Below are 27,625 nucleotides of genomic sequence, written 5' to 3'. Positions count from 1 at the left end.
GGTAAAGGGCTAACACAAAATAGAAAGTCCAAAGGAATGCTATGTCCCTGCCAATGACTTAACATCACTCCTATGTTCCCTCTCTCTCCAAGCACTTGTTTATTAACAATTAACTTATTTGAAAACAAATTCCCAGCTGTCACAAATAATAGAAGACGTTAACTTAACCATCCAAACCTTTGTAAAATAAGAAACATGCAAATCTGCAAAGAATTACAGAAAACAATTATGCTGAACATTACTTTGAACAGATTTCTAATTATGTATTTGATAAGCCAATGAGAGCTAAGTTACTGACAGATTCAGACATCTTTATTTGTAGCTCTAAAATTTCAATACAAAAATTTATATAATAAGTTGATTATTAAGGACAGAAAACACTAAACATCTGGGCCTGTATTCACAAAGCTCCCAATCTGTACCTAAGTTGTGAACATTTCAGACAAAATATCCACGTAAAATATTTTTTCTGCTAATGAAACAATACAATATATATTCTTTAAGCAATATTTATTTGTTGACAAAATGTTCAACGTAACAAGACCTAAATATGAAATTGTCAAAGACTAAAGATATTGTATGACTTTAAGGAATTTTCTTTTATTTCATCTAAGCAATGCTTTTTGATGAGTCAAAACCAGCTGTCCTTTTAGGAAATACATACCGTCCAAACGGCAATTTTCCAACATCTTTGATGGTGAACATAAGGTGTCTTGACTTCTTCAGAATGGCAGCTGCTTCTGCATGTGTGATGTCCAGGAAACTTCTACCATTCACATCAAGAATCTGGTCTCCGACCTTGACAAGTACATTTCAAGAACATTTCACTGACTTTGTAATTATATTTGAAGCACATTTCAGGGATATTTCAAGTACATTTCTTTGATATTTAAAGTACATTTCAATGATATTTCAAGCACATTTCACAGATATTTCTGGTACATTTGAAGGATATTTCAAAAACATTTACAGTTCATTTCAAGGACATTTCAAGAACACTTCAATGACATGCCCATGAAAGATTTATAATCATTTTAAGGACATTACAAGTTTTGTTTAAAACAACAACATTTAATGATAATTTCAAGAACATTTCAAGGATCATTTAAAGAATATAACAAGTTTCATTTCAAGGATCTTCTCAAAAACATCTAAATTATCAATTAAAAACTTATAGTAACTTGATACAGTTTAATACGGACTTGTTCCCTGATCTGCTTATTCACAATTTTGTCAGAGATATAAAAGGTGAAATTCCACACACATAATCAGGAAATAATTTACCATCAGCTAATCCTGATACAATTCAGGAAAAAATTCATAAAACTAAAAACAAACATGATTGAAGCTGAGATCCACGCCTTAAAATGTTAAAAAATGACAAATTTACTAACAAATTACCTGGATGACTTTACTAAATCATTGCATGAAAAGTTTACAAGCATCATATCTTTTTCATCACATGCTTTCAAATAAGCAAAGAAAATAATATATTTGGACCGTGCTCTGCAAAAAGGGGGTTTAATGCATGGGGGGAAGTGTCATCCCAGATTAGCCTGTGCAGTAAGCACAGGCAATCAGAGACAAGACTTTTCACCTAAACTGGATTTTTGCTAAGAAGAGACTTTCTTTAAACAAAAAATATCATAAAAGCCAAACAAAATTATCATCCCTGATTAGCCTGTGCAGGTGAAAAGTGTTGTCCCTGAGTGCAGTCTGCACAGGCTACCGTAATTTGGGACAGCACTTTACGCACATGCATTAAACCTCCTTTTCATCAAGCACAGCCCATATGTAAACGTAATAATACATTGAAAAAATTGATTAATTGCATGACGTCACTTGACTTCCCCAAGTCACTTCATCAAAATAACCTAACGCAATTGCTGTTATTCAAAACAAAAAGTAGCAGGCCATCATCATGTTTCTATATTCCATATTATCAATGTGCATAACCTGGTTCTTAAAACATTCAAAATTGTCCATAAATGACTAGTCAAAATCGACATTGTGCAACCACAAAAAGTTTGTAAACAAAAGTGCTCCATGAGAGGATACAGATAGATAAAACAGTAGCTTCATGGTAATACAACATACATGAGGTAGGTATATAGACATTGGAAAGCATACCTTTAAACCACATTCATCTGCCTTTGACATCGGGTCCACACCAGATACATAAATTCCGAGCCCAAAGTCTCGACCACCTCGAATCATTAGACCAAGGCTTTCACCTTCACTTACGGAAACATTAATCTGTGGAAAACATCATCAAATTATCAATAAATATTTGTTAACAATTTTACAAAATGCTGAGAATGAGTTAACCTCTTTTTATGAATATCTGTTTTTTTATGCAAGTTGTTTTAACTAGTGAAGGGTTTAATTACAGTTCATATGAACCTGTCTGAAATTATCACTAGAAAAGCTTCTGATATTATAATGATTGTCAAAATAATGTTCTATTCACTGTAAATGCGGAAAGTGTCCTCCCTTATTAGCCTCAGCAGACTTCACAGGCTAATCTGGGATGACACTTAACTCACATGCATTTTGCCCAATTTTCACAGAACAAGACACAATTGAAAGTCAAGAAACATGATGTACCCTGGTACTTTGAAACTGGAACAAACATATTCAACTATTAAAAAAAACATATCTCAACTATACCTTTTACTTTTGAATGTAAAATTGCATAAAACAGTAAAAAAAACAAGGGCTGTTTGTAAAACATGCATGCCCCCCATATGGGCTGTCAGTTGTAGTGGCAGCCATTGTGTGAATACGTTTTTTGGTACTGTGACCTTGACCTTTGACCTAGTGACCTGAAAATCAATAGGGGTCATCTGCGAGTCATGATCAATGTACCTATGAAGGTTCATGATCCTAGGAGTAAGCTTTCTTGTGTTATCATCCGGAAACCATTTTACTGTGTCAAGTCACCGTGACCTTGACCTTTGACCTAGTGACCTGAAAGTCAATAGGGGTCATCTGCGAGTCATGATCAATGTACCTATGAAGTTTCATGATCCTAGGCGTAAGCGTTCTTGAGTTATCATCCGGAAACAATTTTTCTAAGTTGAGTCACTGTGACCTTGACCTTCGACCTAGTGACCTGAAAATCATTAGGGGTCATCTGCAAGTCATGATCAATGTACCTAAGAAGTTTCATGATCCTAGGCATAAGCGTTCTTAAGTTATCATCCGGAAACCATTTTACTATTTCGGGTCACCGTGACCTTGAACTTTGACCTAGTGACCTGAAAATCAATAGGGGTCATCTGCAAGTCATGATCAATGTAATTATGTATATTTGAAGTTTCATGATCCTAGGCATAAGTGTTCTTGAGTTATCATCCGGAAACCATTTTACTATTTCGGGTCACCGTGACCTTGACCTTTGACCTAGTGATCTCAAAATCAATAGGCGTCATCTGCGAGTCATGATCAATGTACCTATGAAGTTTCATGATCCTAGGCCTAAGCGTTCTTGAGTTATCATCCAGAAACCATCTGGTGGACGGACGGACATACAGACATACGGACCGACATGAGCAAAACAATATAACCCCTCTTCTTCTAAGGGGGGCATGATAACAACAGAAGAATATTACAAATAAAAAGGACAATTCAAAGTTCAAATAAATACTCAAAAGCATTTTAATAAGCCTTAGGCAAAATTCAATGCAATCAAGCTAAAATAAATGGGTTAAACTAAACTAAATGATTACCTTCTGCTCAATGGAACCAGGCCTAAGCAGATTAAATTCAGACTTGGCTCCCGCGGAATCGTTCCGCTTGATCTGTTCCAATTCTGGCGGTGGAGAAGTGGGTCGTCCAAGGTCATCGACCCACTTATACATCTCATGAACGACTGACGTGCCAGGAATTAGGCCAACGCGGCTCACCTTCATGTCTAGCTTACGAGATCCTTTGATGATCTTGAGTTTCAATCACGAAGTTTGTAAAAGCCTTATTACTCAATATTGGTGATAGCAAGTATCAACAAAATGAGTCTTGTTCTGAGAAAACTGGGCTTAATGCATTTGCGTAAAGTGTAGTCCCAGATTAGCCTGTACAGTCTGCACAGGCTAATCAGGGACGACACTTTCCACCTAAACTTGATTTTCAGTGTTGTTCCTGATTAGCCTTTGCCATTTTTAAATCTGGGATAACACTTAATACGCATGCAATAAGTCCAATTTTCTCAGAACGCGGCTCAAATTATGAAACGATTTCCGCTTCATCTCAGGCCAGGGGTATTTATTCATGCCAGCAAATCTTTGTATTTTAGGAATTTCATTTAAGTATGAAGCTATTCTTATTTTATAGTGAACATTTCCTCATTATTATTATTTCATTTATAATTATTATTATTATTATTGTGATTGCCACAGTTGTTCTTATCATTTCTGTAAAATATGGATACCGGGTAGTTTATGGCTTTTAGCACTTTATTTGTGTTATATTTTTTATGAAATCAAGCAATTATTTTCAGTATGATTTTTTATTCTGAATTAATTATAAACCCAATTAAATTTAGGACAAATATATCATGAAACATCAAGAAATGAACGCACGCAGAGATATTAACATTAATTTAAGTTCTTGTTGAATTATAAAGGGATTTCCTATTTAAAGGCACAGTCATTGTTTTCTGTGTGAACAAAAACAGGGTAGCATTATTTAAAAAGAAAGGAAACAACTAACCACAATAATTAACTACTAATGTTTATTTTGGCCTCAAAAGCCTCACTGGCACTTGATACAATATCAGGAAGCCATTAATAATTAAATGAATATTTACCTGTGCTGCTTCCTGATGTGAGATTCCATGGAATGAGATGTTATTGACCTCCAGTATCAGGTCTCCAGGGACCAGCTTGTGTACCTGACCTTTTCCTCCATCATCCACCATGGAAACATAAATACCAATGCCGTATTCAGAACCGCCCCGGATGCTGAACCCAAAGCCCTTTTCAGGGTCCCCAGAATGATGCATTTGGATATGATGAATGACCTCGCTGCCTTGACCTTTCTCTTTTAAAGCTGTTTTCACTTTCTGCACAGCCTGTTTTGGATTGAATGTCAACGCATTTTCTGGTGATTTCATAAAACTCAAATTGTGCTTTTTTTGTTTATCTTTAGTTTCTTTACTTTTTGCACTTTTCTCTTTCTTTGGCTTCTTCTGCTTTTCTGAGGATAACAGACTTTTTGAATCAACCTCAGAATTTAAAGGTGGTCTTGATCGTATCTTTTTTGACCGTTTGGCAGGCATTGTATTGAACTTTCCTGCGTCTAATTGCATGCACCGGTCATACTCCTCAAGATCTGCCTTTGGAACGACTTTCCTGATGAGTGCAAACAACTGTTTCTTGTCTGGTGTGCTAAACAGTAGCTTGAGACTACGTACAAACTCTGGTACATCACGTGACATGTGGTACTGGTTCAGCACAGCAACAAACGCTGATTTTTCCGCTAACTTCAGCTTGGAGTTAAGAGCGTCTTGTAAACTTCTGACCCTATTGGACATTGTTTTTGTTTGTCCTTGAGTGGAATCGTTTTTCTTTGCTGACATGGCTGCAGAGTTCAGAAATCAAGGCAATTTTTTAACACATTAAACTGGATTCAAATTTGTATGTAGACTTCCTCTAAGCTACATCTAGAATACCTATAAATCTTCAATTTTGTGTGTGAGTGTCACAGTTAAAAAAACACACACACAAGTCCACACAAAACAGACTTAACAAAAAAATGTTTATAAGTGTGAAGCTATGATATAACTCAGTAGTCAAGGTTGTAATGTGAACACCATTTACTTGCCTTACACAAGCATGTTTTTCATAATTTTCAACATCTTCTGAATGAACTGTTACATTCAAGCCACTGCTTATATTATCATCACCTACCAGTATTCTAAGTTCATATCCCTTTAGTCACAGTAAACATAATCATACCACACTTTTTTGTTGTCTGGCCAAAACAGGACACATTTTTTATTAATTCAATTTTCCTAGCACAATATGGTTCTGTTGTAGCACTTTGTTAAGTGTATCTCAGCAGTAGAAATTTCTATTCAATTAACATGATTAATGCATCTATCTGACTCAATGTTATACAGTCTCACTCTGTCCAAAACAATGTGATTAAATGCTTCCTTTATACACCTGGAAATTGTTAAAAATCAACAGTCTAGTTTGACACATTTTTATAGCACTATTCTTACAAGATTCACCCAATCCCATATTTCATGACCCATCACAAAGATCCGTTGTCTATCAAGAAAATGATCAAGGTTAAGAAAGCCAGCCAACATAACTATGGTACATTAGTAAGTGGTTTTAACTAAATTGCTGACAGTACTCAAAAGTACAACTTGATTGTAAATCAAAACATATTTTACTGGATAATATACTAAATGCTATAATGGTATTTATCCCTTTGCATGCTGGGAAATTTGTCATCTGCTAAAATGTCGTCTGCAGAATTTCTAAAATTAGCATTTTCTTCTATTTTTTTTCAAAGAATACTATCAGAATAGCAAACAGTTTGGATCCAGATGAGATGCCACGTTCTGTGGCGTCTCATCTGGATCCAAACTGTTTGCAAAGGCCTTCAAAATTTTGTTCCCGCACTGAAAGAGTTATACAGCAACTCTCAACATTGAGTCTCAGCCTAGTCTATCTGTTTATGGTCCGTCAGGGAAAATGGATGCAAATTTCTTAAAGTTCCACAATAACACCACTATTTGGTTCTTTCATGCAATAGATGTCTACACATTTTGTGTCAAAGGAATGTTAACAACTTATAAAGCGTGATAGGGTATATTTGGTGAGCTAGTAAGTTTAACGCGCAAAATGGACATTAGAATTACGCTCAAGGATGATTATGTTTGTGTACCTAAATGAATCATATATATTACTTCATATAATAATTATTTGAGATTATTCCAAATATTTCATTGTTTGTAGTAAACACACAATTAAAAACTACAGTAATGATACTTATCTGTGGACAAATTATGTTTTAACAGTTTTGTGAATAACATGCTTTCAATAAGAATCAATACAAAGACCTATTATAGATAACATGTATTCTATAAGGTCTTTGATCAATATTACTAACATGCATACTGTACACCATGCAGCATGTATACTATAATTATAATTTATAGTTCCAAGGCAAATACAGTGATAAAATAAAATACTAAAGACCGCAATCAGATTTACAAATACTGACTGTCATTTTCAATACCTATTTACAAAAGATGTTGCACATATGATGAAAGTTTTTGTAAAAGGATGCTCAAATGTTGAACAGACGCTGACACATCTAATACAGCCTAAATCTGACACATCTAATACAGCATAAATGTAATTATAAAAAGGAATAATATTTTTTTAAACGGAATATAAAATTGCGTTCCATAATATCCGATTTCAGAATAATTGTATTCTTAATATGCACAAAAAATAAAAAGAAAGAAACGTTTTACCTTTACTTAAACGCTTTTCTTTCGCAAATTCCAAGAGGGCACTTTTCCTCAAGATACAGCATATGCCAATAATCAATAGCAAACTTGGGTCAAAACTAATTGATAGATGTATTCTTTCGACGTTCACGAGACCTAATTATTTGTTTACCAAAGGCAGAAAGTCGGGATTTTCATTTATTATTTACGTATGCCTTTATAATTAATAATTCATTAACGAAAGCCAATGTATCCTTTAATTACAGTTGCTTCCCTTAGAAGGCGAATGCACGACGAAGGTTTAGAATCGCCTCCCTTGATAAACACGTCGTTGTCTGGAGGTTCGGCGAAGAAAAAAAAATGTTTTCTGGATTAAACCGGCCTGAGATAACTTCTTTGGAATAAGTATTGTGCAAGTAAATACAGACGTGCAAACAAACTGTCTAAAATGTTAATTTGTATTGCAAGTTTATTTCAATGGACTTGCGTTCTCGATTAAAACGCAAACTCAAAAATATAAGCGTTCTGCACGTGTTATCACAATGACGTCACTGTCAATTTATTACTGGATTAATAACCTCGACGCGCCTCAGAATATCGGCGAGACCTGTAACACCGCATGCTACCAAAGCGGGTTAATTGTAAATAAAGAAAGCATGTGACACTTTATAAAGACGATTGTTTTTTAGGACATTTTATTAACAGGTGAGGTTCAGAATAATGTGAACAATTGTTTCTTACAGCAAACATAAAGATAAGGTAAATGGTAAAGTATAAGGTAAAACATTAAAGGGATCTTTTCACGCTTTTGTAAATTGACAAAATTGAAAAAAGTTGTTTCAGATTCGTAAGTTTTCGTTTTAGTTATGATATTTGTGAGGAAACAGTAATACTGAACATTAGCCATGCTCTAACAGAGGCGTATCCAGAAAATGTTCAGAGGGGGGGCTGAACTGGTGAGGGTGCAGGAGGGGTGTCCCCTCCTGTCGTTAATTTTTTTTTTTGAAATGGCACCTTGAAATGTCGCAATTTCATGCTATCTTATCAGCATTTTGCATGATAAAAGTTCATGTAAAACAAACAAGAACTTTAGTTCAGACATCAAGTGTGACAGACAAACAGACACATATGGGGTAAATCAAATGTCTTTCACACCACTAAAGTGGTGTGAGTCATAATCTTTATCCAGAAATGTTAACAGTGTTAGATGGGTGGACCTCTTAATTAACCAAGTTGTCGAATGGGGGAGGGGGAGAGTGCGGGAGAGGAGTCCCATCCTGTCGTCGATTTTTTTTTAAAAATGGCACCTTGAAATGACGCAATTTTATGCTATCTAATCAGCATTTTGCATGATAAAAGTGCATGTAAAACAAACAAGAACTTTAGTTCACACATCAAGTGTGACAGACAAACAGACACACAGGGGTAAATCAAATGTCTCTCACACCACTAAAGTGGTGGGAGACATAATCTTTATCCAGAAATAGTTAACAGTGTTAGATGGATGGACCTCCTAATTAACCATGTTGGATATCCTACTAAGTCACCCTCTTGTATGGGTAGATATTTATCAAACTTTGTTGTAATCATATTATGTATTATCTTGTTGAGTCTTTTGGTTCAAAAACTGTCAAATAAGGCAAAGTCATTGATAAACCTTTTTTACAAATTATAAAAATAACATTTTAACAACACTCTTTATTTCAAGTTCTATCAATGCGGATGGTCGAATGATGATAGAGCGGTAGACTTTTGCTCCATGGCTCCAGGGGTCAGTGGTTCGAGTCCCATTGAGGTTTATTTTTTTTTTTTAGTCTTTAATTGTATTCTTGTTTTTTTATTGGAGATTTTTAGACCCAATGATAACATTTATCAATATAACGCATTTAATGACAAACTTCAATACATGCCAAAATCTGTGAAAAGGCCCCTTTAAATTCATCAAAGAAACTTACCGAAAAATTAATGAGCCATTTGTAAACATTTACCTATAGCTAATCAAATAGAGTAGCTTATCACTTACAGTCAGTGAAGCGTGCAGTTTAGCTGGCGAAGGTTAGATCGTCTGTACACATGCCTGGGGGCTGATCACACAAATTGACAGCTGTTTATGGCTTAATTAGGGGCATATGGCAGGAAATACACAAGTGGATTGAAACTATAAGGGGCTCATTTAAAAAACAAAAATCGTATCTTCCCAGCCAGCTGGGGGGGCTTTAGCCCCCTAGCCCCCCACCTAAATACGCCTCTGTCTAATATAGCCATTATATGCATCTTTTGACGATTTTAAAACCTAAAAATTATAAAGCGTTGCAACGCGAAACGATTGAATAATTTGGAGAGTTCTGTTTTTGTCGTTAAATTTTGTGAAACTACGAAGATTGCTTATATAAGGTATAAAATACGTCAAGAATGTTTACTCGGCGGAATAGCTAAGTAGGCTAAAGCGTTTTTACTTCAGGACTCTGGCAGGACTCCAGGGGTCACTGGTTCGAAACCTGCTCCGGGCAATGTTCTTTTCCTTTTTTTAATTTTTTTCTTGATTTTTTACGGGAGCTTTTATGATCCAATGTTTACATTTATCAATATAAAGCATTTAATGAATAAGTTAAAAAAAATGCCAAAATCTGTGAAAAGGCCCCTTTTTAATACAGTCTTTCTGTTTTTTAAGTTGTAGGCTAGTTTGCATGCAATGCCACTAATTTGAGCTGCTTGTTGATGAATCTTGATTGTCTTACCTGTTGCCTTGTAAAAAAAGTTTCTTGTTGTCGTGGGTGTGTGTGTGTGTGGGTGGGTGTCAGTTGTTAAGTGATAATATGAATATCTTTATCAGTGTTTTTTTGTTCAAATTTTATTTTGGGCCAAAATTAGCCCCATTCCATATTTAAAAAAGGAATAACAAATTTACAAATGACTGCTTAAAGTATCCAACTGGAGGTTTCCCTCACCATTTTTTTATTCCAATATTGATTTGATCTACATATGTACTGTTGTAAGTTTATCCTTACAATTATGAAGTTTATTTATAAGCAAATAAAATCTTAATTAATCTCCAAGTTGAAACTATGCAATTTTTCCAAATCAATATACCCTGACCCCATTCCTATAGTGGTGAAAAAACAAGTGTATCTATATACAGAATTTACAACTTTTATTTCTTCTAAGCTTCTGTATGCTTTATGATCACAGATTGAAAAACATGGCCGCCAGTGGGTGGGGCAGTTTTCCTTATTTGGCCATAGATAAAAACCTTGTAAACACTCTAGAAGTCACAATTTTAGCCCAATCATCATGAAAGTTGGTCAAAACATTGGATTTATTGATATCTCGGACGAGTTCGAAAATGGTCCAGATCGGTGAAAAAACATGGCCTCCAGTGGGCAGGGCATTTTTCTCTATATGTATTTAGTGAAACATGCGAACACTCTAGAAGTCACATTTTTGGCCCAATTTTCATGAAATTTGGTCAGAGCATTAAAATTTTGTTTCCTTGATATAAGAGTTGAGTTCAAAAATGGTTCCGGTCAGTTGAATAACATGGCTGCCGTGGGGGGGGGCAGTTTTCCTTATTTGGCTATAGAGAAACCTTGTAAACACGTACTCTAGAAGTCACAATTTTTGCCCAATCATCATGAAAGTTGGTCAAAACATTGGTTATATTGATATCTTGGACAAGTTAAAAAATGGTCTAGATTGATGAAAAAACATGGCCTCCAGTGGGCGGGGCATTTTTCTCTATATGTATAAAGTGAAAACATGTGAACACTCTAGAAGTCACATTTTTGGCCCAATTTTCATTAAATTTGGTCAGAACATTTGTTTCCTTGATATGAGAATTGAGTTTGAAAATGGTTCTGATCAGTTGAATAACATTGCTGCTGGGGGGGGGGGCAGTTTTCCTTATTTGGCCACAGAGAAACCTTGTAAACACTCTAGAAGTCACAATTTTTGCCCAATCATCATGAAACTTGGTCAAAATATTGGTTTTATTGATATCTCAGATGAGTTCGAAAATGGTTCAGATCGGTGAAAAAACATGGCCACCAGTTGGCGGGGCATTTTTCTCCATATGTATATAGTGAAAACATGTTAACACTCTAGAAGTCACATTTTTGGCCTAATTTTCATGAAATTTGGTCAGAACATTTGTTTTCTTGATATGAGAGTTGAGTTTGAAAAAGGTTCCGGTCAGTTTAATAACATGGCTGCCAGGGGGGGGGGGGGGGGGGGGCAGTTTTCTTATATTTATTAGTAAGAAAAGCTTTGAACTCTCTAGAAGTCACTTTTTTCCCAATCATCATGAAACTTGGTGAAAAGATTGGTGTAATATATATCACATAATAAATGCCATAATTATTGCCCTTATATTGTCCAAATTTTCATTATATTGTACAAAATCCTTGTAAACACACTAGAGGTCACAATTTTGTTTCAGATTTTATGAATCTTGGTCATAATATTTATTTTTGTAAGCAAAGTTTGATGTTTGGTAAGGGGGTCTACTCAAAATATAGGTCACCAGGTCAAATCTTACAAAAACAAAATCACTCCATATGCCAGAGTTTTGGTTCAATAATGATGAAACTTGACCAGGATGTTTGTCTGGACAATATCTAGGTCAAGTTTGATGTTTGGTAAAGATTGAATGAACAGACTTCTCTCAGGTGAGCGAACAAGGGCCATCTTGGCTCTCTTGTTATTTAATTTTCTGGTAAATGCAGAAAGACCCGATGTGGTTTTCCTAGCTTTAGACAATTTATTAAGTAACATACAGTATACCCTGATATAAACATCAAATTATATTCAATAAATAATATACTTAAGTGGAATAATGCTGAATGTATGACTCGATGTAAATACTTAAGTATAAACAGCATAAATACTGGTAAGTCACTTGCAATTAACACAGTTTGCCATCATGATCAAGCAGATTATTAAAAACAGGGGTGTGATTGAGGTTAAGTCTGAGGGGAAGAAAATTCTGTATACTGATTTTGACTACGGGAATCGCGCTGATAACACAATGACAAACCTTAAAACAGACATTAAATAAACACCATCTTGAACTTATTAAGAAGATTTATTTATGAAAACCTTTATAAAATCACATTTAACATATGCAAAGTCAGAAGTATTAATTGTAATCAAAATCAATGTGTGTTCCGATCCCTGTGAACGATGACGGCAATCTTTCGTTTGTGCTCAATGTCTTTAAATTTGAAATATTATAAGGTCACCAATTTGACAGTGTTCTACTAACGACAATTTACCACGGGATCCGTAGTTTACGATTTTTGTCACATGGAATATGACTTAAGTTTAGCCTTACTGTCGATCTTCCGTACCCATTTAGGCAGTGGAATCGCTGATTTATATCCACTGTTGTTTCTTCCCTTTCCCATTAAAATTTGTTATTCAATAATTGTTCAATCTCCGAGATTTTGTGAGATTCGTTTGTTCGTTCAATAATGTTCATTATCGCTTCACAAATGCGCCAAATCATCAAAGAAAATACATTAAAAGCATTTTAAAGACCGATTTTAAATGAAAGATTGACAAACGACAGCCAATGACATCGCTCGTTTCAATATGCTTAGGCAGAACTTTCCAGTGTAATATGAGGATATTTTTTGCCGGCCGGGGATTTTTCCGGCTGCTTTTGAAATACGCACGCGGAATTGGTCGAATTCATGCTATTCGCGGAAATGACCCCGGACAACCCGATCCGCGGAAATCCGCGGATTTGCAGAAAAATCACACCCCTGAAAAAAGAGGGCACCCTGCTCTTTTTCAGGCCTCCCTGGCATTTGTATGCGCCCCAGCGCCCTCACACTACTTTGGGGGAAGGGGTCTGCAGCCCTTAGGAGGGGGAATTTTTTGTAAATGGGGGAATTTTTATTTAAAAAAACAACAACTGTGTTTAACTGTTATAAACATATATTTCTATATATGGGACTATCTATAAGACAGAAGAGTGGACTTTAACTCAATCTATATAACAGTAATCTAATTTAAAGGCTCTATAAAGGTGACAAATCCAATTATTTTGCATATCAACTGGTCTGATTTTTACCGGATTTCAGTTACTCTTGCATAAAAACTGCTAATAAAACAGCTTAGGTTCAACGTTGTCAAGAATTACTGACGATAAACCCGTTTCACAATTGGAAGAAATGTTTACATTTTTGCAACTAACGTGATGTGTAGCCTCAGAGCGGTGACATATGCTTAAAATAGCCGAAAGAAAATTCAATTTTAATTCTATTTTAAACAACTTTTAACCAGCAGAAAGTAACTTATTAGATCACTACAAACGTTTTAACCATTTAGAAGAGACCTACTTTGTGGGTGATACCGGAAAACGTTAAAAATCATCGTTATATTTTTTGTGACCTGAGTCACTTTCACTTTCTCTTTTCCGAGTAAACAGCGATGTAAATAAACTGATTGTTTGTAAACACAATTGACTTGGAGGACACTGAGCTCAAAACAAGTTGTATTGCTGATTTTTTATTGTAATGTCCAATAGTATATATAATTATATTGTTTTTTGATAATCTTTATAAATAAAATATGAAATAAATATTTAAAAATCGGTAAATAATTACGGATCTTCACCTTTATAGAGCCTTTAAATGTGGGTCGGTAGGTAGGCTTTTTTTTCTTACCACAACACTTAATTGAATATTTAACTCAATGAGAATGTCATTATTTTCAGGTATCAGCAGTGTGATATGCATGACGACATAGTACTAACTTTCAAATATAGTTTTTAACAAGAAGATGTTTGATCCAGATTGTCTTTATCTGTAAATTATTGTACAAATAAATATTCTTTGAAAACTAAAGACTTCATTTTGAATAAAGCATTTATTGACTAGAATTAATGTAAATGAAACAAAACATTAACAAAAATAACAGTTCTGAACGATTCAGACGCTTTCCGCAGTTGCATAAATTTAGGACATAAAATTCGGACACGGATTTTGTAACAAAAAAAGCTTTTGTCTTTATCTGTAAATTACTGTACAAATAAATATTCTTTGAAAACTAATAAATTTTTTTTAAATAAAGTGCAATATACGGTTAGTTTCCCTATGCAGATCTATGGCTTAAACCTAAGTAAATATAATATTGACAACTTGACAACATCATTTAGATATCAATTTTAAAGTATTTGGGAGCACAAACTCAATTTCCCAATTTGAAAACTTCATGATGCGAAATTTCCATTTCAGGGTTTTTCGCGCACAATTTTCCCAATTGGGCTTGGACAGGTACTTTACCCAATTGGGCAAAACTTTCAGATAATTGAGCTGATATGGTATGTGAGTCACAGAATGATGAAGAGCAATTTTCATTCCCATCCATTGATTTTTGGGCAAAGTTGTTCAAAATAAAATTTTCCGTTTTCCAAAGTGTTCATTTTGCAATGCTTTCAGATATTGAGCTGATTTTTTATATGTTAGTCTACCTAACTGACCTACCAGGGTTTTTTTTTAGAAAAAGGGGAAGACGCTGGACGCTGGGTAAAAGGGGAAAATCGAGCGCGAAAGAGACATATTTGGGGAAAAAATAAGAACTGTTCATTTCAATGTCTATAACTCACCTACAGACTTCAGGGTTTTTTTTAGAAAAAGAGGCATGTCTCTGACCTTTTTGTTCTTAAACACATAAACAAGTATGATATTAAAGTCAAAGTCCTAAATAAAGTTGCAGGTGTAGATCTAATAATGGGAAATGTTTTCAACTGGGGCCGGTTGATTTCAATTTCATGATGAATGGGTTGACGATCTAGATCTGCTACAGTATTGGAAGGGAAAGGTGCGTCAGCTGCCGATTGTCTACTTTCACTTTCACAATAATCCGACAGTATTAATCGATGCTGATTACATGTACCTCCGAATCCTGCTGGGTTTCAACGGCTTTTGATGATTCATTCTTAAAAAATGCGTCAAAGCAATTAATATTTTCCGAGTCCGAACGTTTTATTTTGTTCGTGTATGAACGCCAATTTTGAGACTTTTTTCTGTTTTAACGTTTATATCTTGGCTTTCACATAACCCGGATGAAAATTCGACTGGTTTCTGGTAATTAATTGACGAAACACCCTTCTTGCGAAAGACCGGAATCCAGTAAAATAGTCACATGATTAATACGATTAGTTGCCCGGTTTCCATGACGTAATTTAAGAGCTATATATAGAATCACTGGGATTCCCAGATTTGAGAGTTCGTCGGGAGAGAGAGAGAGAGCGAGATCGTTGTACATGGTACAAATTGGATAAGTGTCGACTTCCCAAAAAAAAAAAAAACTTTTCTTTGAGGGTAAAATATTATATTTTGGTGAAAAATTATATTTTTGGAAGGGAAATGGTGTTTTTAGGGGAAAAATTCTGGTAGGGGAAGACGCCGAATATCGGCGTCACTTTCTTAGTAAAAAAACCCCCTGCCTACAGATGAAGTGTTCGTTACGGGTAATATATTTCAGTGTTTTTTTTTCAGTTTTGGGGGAAAGGGGTCGGGTCCCCTGAACATTCGCACGTAAAAGGGGAAAAGGGGGAAATTTGAATGCTTAGCAAGTAACAGTACAAAATAAAGTTTTAACACTATAATTCACCATACATAGAGAGAAAAACATTATTCCAAAATATGTACGGCAAAACAACTTTTTTTTTATCCAATATACACGAAGCAATCTTATGCTATTGTGTGTAAATGCTATTGCAACAATTGGCCATTGATAATACTATAGCATATAATACACTGATCAAGTTTGTATGCCTTTTCAATGTTAAAGTTTGTACAGGCAATATAATTCTACCAAAATCGTCTCATTCTGTCCATTGTGTATAAACCATTTCTGAGAATATCTGAAATGCGTGATTTACAGTACAGCCAAAGCGGCACAAACATAATCCGCGGCTACGCCACGGCCAGATTATTAGTCCGCGGCGGCCGAATCGTGTGTTCACGCGGCGTATCGCCGTGGCACTCGGCATCGATCCGTGCAACGACGCCGAGTCTGTATTAACCTCGCGTACTTTCGCGGAGTAAATCCGCCGCATACGTACGCGGCGGATCGAGTGAAAAGATATCCACCTACATGTACATACATGTATGTGTAGCGTAGAATTAATTACGCGCAACTGTTTATGTTTCGTTCGATTATCATTATTAAATTTGTAATCGGAAACACACTTCCAAATTTTAATGCTAACGCGTCCTTTGGCAAAATCTAGCGTCAAATAAACAGTGCTAAAATATCCTTTGTTTCATAAAAAGCGCGCGAAAATTATGCAGACATGTAGAACGTCGTTTGGAAAGTTTGGGTGTATTTTGTGTTGTATAAATACATGAACATCACGTCAGGCGTAAATCGCGTGTTCAGTGGAGAAAAAAAACGCCCCGATTAGACGTCATCATCTCTATAAATAGTAACAAATGCCAAAATGTATTTGATACTGAAGGAAATATCGAGAATGTTTGCGTATCGTAAATATTTACCAGCATTTGCTTTAAAACTGGAATATACGGGATTATCGGGTAATTAGTAGCGATATTAACTGTATAATATGAACAAAATAAAACGTGTTTATATACGCATATTCAAACAATAGTTATAATAAGCTGATAATTAACAAAACTACAAATACGTCGTCACCGTCTTGATTATTGATGTGGCTTCAAACTGCTAATTTTCTCAGCTAAAATATAATAGCGGAATCAACATGCAATTAATTTATAAATCCACCATATGCTGGAGCCTTGATCACGTGTATGTGCGAAAACATAATTACGTGACCTTGTTTATGTGTGAAATACATACGCTACGGGCGGGAAACAAACTTAATAATTGGCCAGACACATTATCTATGCTTACATGTATATGCTAATACAATCCGCGCACAATAAATTTATTATGATTTTAATTATTATTATACTTGTTCTTTCAAAATTTGTTAACTACATTTAACTAATAATTAAAAAAAATAATATTTCATGATCGCATCGACTCGGCATCAAGTCGCGGACCGCTGCATGCCTCGGCGGACAGATGCGAAGTTTCGCGGCGAAATGCGACTTGCCTCCGCATACTGACGCGGCTTCAACGACTGACGCGGCATCGACTCGTTTCGCCTTGCCGCCGCGGATCGCGAAATACGTTTGTTCCGCTTTGGCTGTACTGTACAAGAATTCTGTGTTACAACTACCATTAAAGTTAAAACAGATTTTTTTCATTAGCTCGACTATTATGTATGAAATATATTTAGTGGAGCTATCCTACTTACTTCGGCATCGGCGTTTCCATTTCCGTGCAAATGTTAAAGTTTTCGTACTACCCCTATTATTTTCATTGTCCCTTGACATATTGCTTTCATATTTTGCATACTTGTTTACCATGATGACCCAAACCTTTAAACAAGAGCAGACAACTGTATCAAGCATTTTGACAGAATTATGGCCCCTTTTATACTTAGAATATGCATATTATTGATAAATCTATGTTAAAGTTTGCGTACTACCCCAAATATTTCCTGTGTCCCTTGACATATTGCTTTCATATTTTGCATACTTGTTTACCAACATGACCCCAACCTTTAAACAAAAGCAGACAACTGTTTCAAGCATTTTGACAGATTTATGGCCCCTTTTATACTTAGGTAATTGAACATTTTGCTTAAATTGCCATAACTTCTTTATTTATGATCAGATTTTATACTTTGACAAAACAACACTTTCCTATATACCACAATGGATTCCACCCAATCAAAACTCCAGGCCCCAACCAGGAATCCCTGCCCCCCCCCCACCTCCCTTTTTTATTCCCCCTTTTCGAAGAAAAGGTGGCACATAGTGATCGGACTGTTCGTCTGTCTGTCTGTCTTTCTGTCACACTTTGCGTTTAGGTTTCGAAAAATGCTCATAACTTCTATGTCCCTTGAGATATAACCTTCATATTTGGTATGCTGTGTATATAGACAAGGCCTTTCCCTGCGCACAAATTTTTTTACCCCTGTGACCTTGACCTTGAACTTAGGGTCAGCGTTTAGGTTTCGAAATCTGCGTTTAGGTTTCAAAAATGCTTATAACTTCTATGTCCCTTGAGATGTAACCTTCATATTTGGTATGCATATGTATATGGACAAGGCCTTTCCATAAGCACAACAAAATTTACCCCTGTGACCTTGACCTTGAATTTAGGGTCTGCGATGAGGTTTCGAAATCTGCGTTTAGGTTTCAAAAAATGCTCATAACTTCTATGTCCCTTGAGATATAACCTTCATATTTGGTATGCATGTGTAACGTACAAGGCCTTTCCATACGCACACAAATTTTGACCCCTGTGACCTTGACCTTGAATTTAGGGTCCGCGTTTAGGTTTCGAAATCTGTGTTTAGATTTTTAAAAAAGCTCATAACTTCTATCAAGCGTTTATAGAGGGCATTAGTAATCCTATGGTGACAGCTCTTGTTTTATTTTTGAAAGATCATCTTATAAATGACCGCACCCCACATTATGCCCCCCTCTCACCCCCCCCTACCCCCCCCATTTTTTTTTTAAATTTGTTATGCCCCCTTTTCGGAGAAGAAAAGGAGGCATATAGTGATCGGATTGTCCGTCTGTCTGTCCATCTGTCTGTCTTTCCGTCACACTTTGCGTTTAGGTTTCGAAAAATGCTCATTACTTTTATGTCCCTTGAGATATAACCTTCATATTTGGTATGCATGTGTATATGGACAAGGCCTTTCCATACGCCAACAAATTTTTACCCCTGTGACCTTGACCTTGAACTTGGGGTTCGCGTTTTGGTTTTAAAATCTGCGTCTAGGTTTCGAAAAATGCTCATAACTTCTATGTCCCTTTGAGATATAACCTTCATATTTGGTATGCATGTGTATATGGACAAGGCCTTTCCATACGCAGCATACATTTTTACCCCTGTGACCTTGACCTTGAACTTAGAGTCCGCGTTTAGGTTTCGAAATCTGCGTTTAGGTTTCGAAAAATGCTCATTACTTCGGTGTCCCTTGAGATATAACCTTCATATTTGGTATGCATGTGTATATGGACAAGGCCTTTCCATACGCACACATTTTTTTACCCCTGTGACCTTGACCTTGAAGTAAGGGTCCGCGTTTAGGTTTTGAAAAAAGCTCATAACTTCTATGTCCCTTGAGATATAACCTTCATATTTGGTATGCATGTGTATGCAGACAAGGCCTTTCCATATGCACACACATTTTTACCCCTGTGACATTGACTTTGAACTTAGGGTCCGCGTTTAGGTTTCGAAATCTGTGTTTAGGTTTCGAAAAAAGCTCATAACTTCTTTCAAGCGTTTATAGCGGGCATATAGTAATCCTATGGTGACAGCTCTTGTTTTTTCCTTTTTTTTTTGAAAGATTGTCTAATAAATGACCACACCCCTCTCAACCCCCATACTTCCCGCAAGAATTTGTTTTTCCTGTTTTTATTTTTGAAAGATCGTCTAATAAATTATTGAATATGAACAATTTTCCCATGATGGCTTACGTTATACTGTCAAGCACTCAAATAGTCGAGCGCGCTGTCCTCTGAAAGCTCTTCTGTTTTTTCCCGATAGCTTAATTTTTGCTGTTGTGCGACATGGTGGAATACGAACGGTTTGCGGTAGATGTCGTAAAGCGAAAGTCGTGATAGTGAACTACGTACTGTTTGCGTTAAAGGAGTTAAGGCTAAAAGAAAGTAAAGACGCGGATGCGGCAGTTCAGGATATTATAGTAAATATATTTGTAACGAAAGATGTATTTAAATGAGGTATTGATTAGAATTGAATAACATTTCCGAGAGGGGAATTTTTATAATATTTAGGGGAAAAATATATACTCTAGAGATGGGGAAATGGGGCCGAATAACGCCAAATATTTCGTCCAAAAAAAAAACACTGTATTTTTATGCCCCCTGATTGAATGATAGGGGATATATTGTTTTTGGCCTGTCTGTCTCTGTCAGTCATCGTATGTGTGTGTCTCCCGGGTGTACTTTGTCCAGGGTTTTCCATGGAAATCCATGGAAAATATGAGGCTGGAGTATTCGGACTAAGTTTCCAGCCTTTTCCAGCTTCAATATTTAAAAAAAAAGGGTGGAAAATTGTCCATGGTATGTGGAAATAGCCTGGAATAGTTTCCATGGTTTTCCAGGCTCTCTGGAATAATTACCATGGAACAATTTCCAGGGTTTTCAAGCCAGCATGGAATAAATACCGTCCGAATACTCCATGTAATCTGGAAAACCATGGATTTTTTTCCAGGGTTTTCCAGATTACATGGAGTATTCGGACGGTATTTTTTCCATGCTGGCTGGAAAACCCTGGAAAATGTTCCAGGGTTTTTCCTTGTTTAATATTCCATGGATGCCTGGTATAACATGGAAAATTGTCCAGCGTTTACCATGGTCACGGAATAGAAAAAGAAATTTCTGGTCTAAAAACAATATTCATTTATTAAATGAATACAATACTCACAGCTTAAATAAATCATAATTTAAGGTTAGATTAAAACAAAACAAAAAATCAACATAATGCCTTAGTTTCTTCGATGTATTATTTTGTTCACAATTCATCAAAATATAACATCAGATTACAAATTGTGTTACATTTATTTAACAAATTATTCAGATCAAACAAGTGTTGTTTAATACATGCTTACAAAGCCTCTATGTTCATTATCATAAATCAGGCCCTTACATAACAGAACAGGCGCTACTTTAAAAGTTAAAAAGTATAATGCAACCTTCACAACATGTATTCAAAGTAACAAAATACAAGCAAGTCAAGTAATATACAGTAACAATTCACGAACCCTGTACAAACGATATACAAGAAACAAAATGAAAAATTTAAGTTATTTTAGCTAATTCATGTTTGTCACAATATATGTAGCTGCCCATGAGCACAAGGATACTATTTTTCTCAGCTACTTTCACTTTAATGCAATTTAGGTGCTCAATTTCATTAAAATACTTTTATATAATTTTATTGTTCAAAGAAATTCAGAACATAATGCATGTACATGTATTACTTTCCAAGTGACAGTTTAAAATATAATTGCAAGTCTAAAACTTGTGTAGGCAGCTTAGTAAATTATAAGTACCCAGGTGGGATAAAATTACAGTTTTAAAAACTTTTTTGTTAATTAGCTGGGCTTCAGTAGGTCGTGCATCTTTTATAGAACTTGTACTGCTGTTATACTGTACGGCTCCTGCATGATCTCTGAAAGAAAAACAAAGCAAACAATATTACAAGAAAGTCATAAGTTTTTTACATTCATCTGTAAAAGTAAATGTGCAGCAATCATATGATTGAATATCTATACTTCAATGCTCATTCATATTTTAATCTATTTTAGATATTTCATATCACTGCTCAATTCGGTACATGTGGCTTTTTTGTATTTGAGCGAACATTTACGATCCTAAGTAGTTAGCAATTATTTCTTTTCCATTTACTGAAATTTATTCTCTTAAAGTTTGCAAGCGAGCTTTAATCTACTTGCAAACAGGCAACCACACAGGAAAACTGAGACTTTCAAGTGAATAAATTGGTGATTTAACTTATATTTTTATATGACTCTCTTTTATTTTGAAATTTATATTGTTAAATGCCCCAAAACGGGGTACACTAGCATGTATCTGGAAACTCAAACATACATGTATATAGGAATTTTATATTCAGATATTGCTATATGAAAGTTATGCTAATTTGCTAATTCATATAAAAATAACCTGTAATTGAAACTAGACCAAAATATTGGATACCAAAAAGACAAAATACTTTCAGGTGGTTAACACTAAATTACTTATATGAGCCCGGGGCATAACAATATTTACCATGAATTTGTGGCCATGTTAGTCCTCTTAGTAAATGCGCCAATAGAGCCGCTTTGCTGTCTTGGGTTATTTCCCTGCCAAACTCTGCAGTATCTTTCATCAACTGGTCAGCTACAGTTAAAGCACATAATGAAAATGTATATAGAAAATAATTCAAGTATTGTTTTAAATATTTAGTAAAATGGTCTTTTAATAATAACTTACAATGAAGTTAATACATCACAAAGCATAGCATAACAAAATTTGTAGGTATGATTAGTACAAATTTATTATTGCTATAATTAGAATGATGTGTAATTCTATTGGTATGAAAATGCACAGTGAAACCTAAAAAACAATGCTATTGGTTTAATTAATCTATTTATAAACATTAACAGCATTAATGAGCATTGAGTTCTCATCATGCACAGCACATAAATCCCTTAGCCTCAGTTCCCTAGCCATGCATTATAAACTTCCGATACTACATTCAAGCTTATTAAAATCTCCACATAGGACTTCCTTTATCAAGCTGCAAACTGCACTTAGTGAAAATGTGTGTGACAGCTGCTTTTAAACTTCTATATTTGCCATACTTTTACCTAAAATGTCACATAAAAAAGGTCTACAATGATGACATAAGAAGAATAAATTTAAAGGAATATTTAGAAATAATGAAAAGCACAAACCTTCAGTTGTTGTTCTATTCCTAGACAGACTTCTGAAACACTTGTATGCATCACTTTTAAACAACATTTCATGTCACTTTCCAAATGATATTCATACATTATTATTTTAAGAAATTCTTGTTAATGGAAAAACTCATTAACTCTACTGTTTGTGAACATTACATTAACTTCATTTTAACAACAAGTTAAACCTGCATATTTTACAATACGCCTGCTCCAGAATTTCAATCTAACAGGTAAACTTTCTGTATTTGAACTCAGCCAATCAGAAAAGGCTGTGATATTTTATAACCAATAGATTAGCAGCAGACATATCTGACTCACACACAGGTTTATCAGATAGTTTGTTAATTGCAAACCTGGACTGTAGTTAAATATTGAGTGTGTATACACCTTGAACAGGGTTAAGGAATTTAAACTTGTAGACATTGCTTTGAAAGTTACTACTATTACTTCTACTACTAGTACTACTACTACTACTACTACTACTTCTGCAAAACTACTACTACTATTACAAAAGCCACAACAACAACAACTACTACTACTACTACTACTACTACTACTACTACTACTACTACTACTACTACTACTTCTACTACTACTGCTACTTCTACTTATACTACTAATACTACTACTACTACTTCTACTACTACTACTATTACTTCTACTAAAACTGCTGCTACTACTGCTACTGTAACTACTACTACTGCTTCAACTACTACTACTGCTTCAACTACTACTACTACTACTGCTACTGCTGCTGCTACTGCTGCTGCTGCTACTACTCCTGCTGCTGCTGCTGCTGCTACTACTACTACTGCTGCTGCTGCTGCTACTACCAAAACTCCTGCTGCAGCGACTACTACTACTACTACTGCTGCTGCTGCTGCTGTTACTACTACTACTACTACTACTACTACTACTACCACTTCTACTACTACTACTACTACTACTACTACTACTACTACTACTACTACTACTACTACTACTACTACTACTACTACTTCTACTACTACTACTACTACTACTACTACTACTACTACTACTACTACACTACTACTACTACTACTACTACTAATACTACTACTAGTACTTCAACTACTATTGCTACTACTACTGCTACTACTACCTACTGATGCTGCTGCTACTGCTACTACTGCTGCTGCTGCTACTTCTACTACTACTACTTCTACTACTACTTCTACTACTACTACTGCTGCTGCTGCTAATGCTACTTCCTTAACTACTACTACTACTGCTGCTACTAGTATTGTTATTATTATTTATTCTACTATTGCTACCATTACTGCTACTATTCCTGTAAATGCTAAAACAACAACACAATAATAACTGCTACTACTGCTACTGTCACTTTAATTAGTATAATTATCAGTAGTTTAACTGCTTGTACAACTTATTTAACAACCACTTTTACTTCTACTCCTACAACATATTCTACTGCCAGCACCAGCATTACTACTTCTACCACTACTACTACTACTATAACTACTACTATTTCTGCCCAAACTATGCACATTGTTTTATGTTTTATTCATATGTTGTGTAAATTGTTGAACTCTGATTTACTTTGAATAAAATGTGTTGCATTTTTATAAGTTATTTTCTCCTCTTATAAAGTCTAAGTTTTTTCCAGGGTCAGCTGAAAATGTTAGAGTCTTTTCCATGCTTAAAAAATTCTATGTTCCACTTTCCATGCTATCTGGAAATATTTTCCATGGTTATCCAGCCTAAATCCAGCGTTTTCCATTCCTTTTCCATGCTTTTCCATCCAAGGCTGGAAAATGCTTGGGAAAAAAGTCCACGTTTCATGGACATTTCTAGAACAAAACCCTGGAAAACCCTGGAAACTGTTTCAAATTCCAGGGATTTCCATGGAATTCCATGTTATACCATGGATTTCCAGCCTAAGTTCCATGATTACCCTGGACAATGTACACCCGGGACTGTCACAAAACTTTAATCTTGGTCATAACTTTTGCAATATTGAAGATAGCAACTTTATATTTGGCATGCGTGACGGTGTGAATCTCATGGAGCTGCACATTTTGAGTGGTGAAATGTCAAGGTGAAGGTCATCCTTCAAGGTCAAAGGTCAAAGATGTGGCTTCTAAGCGGCACAGTAGGGGGCATTATGTTTCTGACAAACACATCACATTCTGTTGTTTTTACCAAATTTCAACCAAAAATGCACACTGCTTCCATGAAGAATGTTGCATTAATTTTATTTCGAGGCATGTCATACATTCAGTCTTTAACTCAGGGACTTTAAACTCTGCTTATGTCCATTTTATCACATTCATCTTTCCCCTTGCATGTTTAACCCTTTACCACTTAGATACCTATTTAACAGGATACAATACCTTGTGTTGATGTTAATGCATGCATGAAAAGGATTGAATAGTGGACAGATAGGGGACTGTGAGTTTTTATTCTGTCTGCCCTTTTTATTGATCCTTCTGACACTCGTTCTGGTCTGTTAACCTCAAATTATAGTACTCAGGTATTCGTTTCTTTAAATTCCTGTGTATGGTTGTCTTGTGACTTTTTACAGTGTTTTCAATTTACTGTTTTCAGATAAAACCTTTATGGTATCCTCACTATTACATTAATTAATAATGCTAGTTCATTCTGTGTAACAATTAGTGATAACAAAATTTTGGTGAAAATATGAGGCATTATTAAGGGGTTTAAGGATAAACTTCTCATTTGGAAGATTTGCGGAATTGAAAACTGGTATAATTCAATATTTGATTGTTTACTGTGAATTATGTGTTGTTATGGACTTAAATGTGTTGTGAACTCTTGTGACTTTCTGACAGAGGTTTTGGTCTGTTGGTCCTTGATGAGATATCTTTGAGAGAAACTCCAGTGGTATGAACCTGTTGATTTATTACCTTCATTTGCATACAGGTAATAGCTTTACTTGAATTTTTTAGTGTAGGATTTGTAGTTTGCCAATTTACAAGTTTTGAGTCATGTACATTCAAGATTAAAATTTTGTTTCTCTTAACCAAAGTCAAGAATGTATTTAAGTATTAAAAATGTGGTTTCAAAGGCAAATTATGTGCTGGTGGTAGGTATTTTATTTTTATGTATAGTAAAAACATTCAAATAAGTTTTTTAAAAAGCTAAATTTAGATCTACTAGGATATTATTTTTTAAAACATGCATGCATTTTAACATTGTATTTGCAACGTACAGAATTTAATGTGAATATTTGAAAAGCACTTTCAAAAGCAGAATTATTTTGCCATGTAGTAAGTAACCAGACTTTAATGGCAAATATAATTGCTTATCTGTAACTGTTAAGCATGTTAAAATCTACTTGAACACTATTTTAACAAATGGTCATTTTTATGTCTCCCACCACTATAGTGTGGGACATATTGTTTTTGCCCTGTCTGTTGGTTTGTTTGTTTGCGCCAACTTTAACATTTGCGATAACTTTTGCAAGGTTGAAAATAGCAACTTCACATTTGGCATGCATGTGTATCTCATGGAGCTGCACATTTTGAGTGGTGAAAGGTCAAGGTCATCATTCAAGGTCAAGGGTCAAATTATGAAATATTTGGGTCAAAATTGCTCATTTGATGTACACTTTTGCAATATTGAAGAAAGCAACTTGATATTTGGCATGCATGCTGTGTATCTCATGCAGCTGCCCATTTTAAGTGGTGAAAGGTCAAGGTCATCCTTCAAGGTCAAATGTCAAATATATGGGAACATATTGTATCACAAACACATCCAGTGATTTTTTTTGCTAAAAATACCCGCTGATTTTCGGCTGCTTCCCAATAGCAAAAATCAATGTTTTTTCCCAAAAAGCTACCCAAAATTTTCCCCCAAAAAAAAACTTTTTCAAAAAAATATTTATTTTTTTAATTTTTAGCTCATCTATTTTTTGAAAAAAAATTATGAGCTATTGTCATCACCTTGGCGTCGGCGTCTGCGTCAGCATTGGCGTTGGCGTTGGCGTCGGCATCCGGTTAAGTTTTGTGTTTAGGTCCACTTTTCTCAGAAAGTATCAATGCTATTGCATTCAAACTTGGTACACTTACTTAATATCATGAGGGGACTGGGCAAGCAAAGTTAGATAACTCTGGCTTGCATTTTGACAGAATTATGTGCCCTTTTTATACTTAGAAAATTTAAAATTTTGGTTGAGTTTGTGTTTAGGTCCACTTTTCTCAGAAAGTTTCAATGCTATTGCATTCAAACTTAGTACACTTACTAACTATCATGAGGGGACTGGGCAGGCAAAGTTAGATAACTCTGGCGTGCATTTTGCCATAATTATGTGCCCTTTTTATACTTAGAAAATTGAAAATTTGGTTAAGTTTTGTGTTTAGGTCCATTTTATTCCTTAAGTATCAAAGCTATTGCTTTCATACTTGCAACACTCACTAACTATCATTAGGGGAATGTGCAGGCAAAGTTATGTAACTCTGATTGGCATTTTGACAGAATTATGTGCCCTTTTTATACTTAGAAAATTGAAAATTTGGTTAAGTTTTGTGTTTAGGTCCACTTTATTCCTACTGTATCAAAGCTATTGCTTTCATACTTGCAACACTTACTAACTATCATAAGGGGAC

At 35.2% G+C, this 27,625-nt stretch overlaps 2 protein-coding genes and 1 long non-coding RNA gene across 4 annotated transcripts in view; 1 reads left to right on the top strand and 2 right to left on the bottom strand.

Annotated features, from left to right (window-relative positions):
• The window catches only part of LOC127838790 (uncharacterized), a 42,096-nt gene extending 34,365 nt beyond the window's left edge, over positions 1-7,731 (bottom strand). For both annotated transcript variants that reach the window (XM_052366778.1, XM_052366779.1), the window contains exons 1-5: positions 7,496-7,731; positions 4,808-6,167; positions 3,732-3,941; positions 2,131-2,256; positions 665-798 (exon numbers count right to left, since the gene is read on the bottom strand). In XM_052366778.1, the coding sequence (XP_052222738.1) occupies positions 665-798; positions 2,131-2,256; positions 3,732-3,941; positions 4,808-5,578 (1,241 nt within the window). In that variant the 5' untranslated portion in view covers positions 5,579-6,167; positions 7,496-7,731. The remainder of the gene's footprint in view (positions 1-664; positions 799-2,130; positions 2,257-3,731; positions 3,942-4,807; positions 6,168-7,495) is intronic.
• Positions 7,732-7,838: 107 nt separating this feature from the next.
• The window catches only part of LOC127837349 (protein crumbs homolog 1-like), an 84,177-nt gene continuing 64,390 nt past the window's right edge, over positions 7,839-27,625 (top strand). Inside the window, exon 1 of the mRNA XM_052364305.1 lies at positions 7,839-8,176. The gene's annotated coding sequence lies outside the window, so the exon portion shown is untranslated. The remainder of the gene's footprint in view (positions 8,177-27,625) is intronic.
• LOC127837354 (uncharacterized) lies at positions 21,008-23,151 on the bottom strand. Its single transcript, XR_008029248.1, has 3 exons — positions 23,010-23,151; positions 22,342-22,452; positions 21,008-21,724 (listed from the first exon to the last, which is right to left on the bottom strand). It is a non-coding gene; the product is annotated as an uncharacterized LOC127837354 (long non-coding RNA).

This window comes from Dreissena polymorpha, chromosome 7 (genome assembly GCF_020536995.1).
Source record: "Dreissena polymorpha isolate Duluth1 chromosome 7, UMN_Dpol_1.0, whole genome shotgun sequence".
NCBI classification, from domain to species: domain Eukaryota; kingdom Metazoa; phylum Mollusca; class Bivalvia; order Myida; family Dreissenidae; genus Dreissena; species Dreissena polymorpha.
This window is presented reverse-complemented; position numbering and strand designations above follow the sequence as displayed.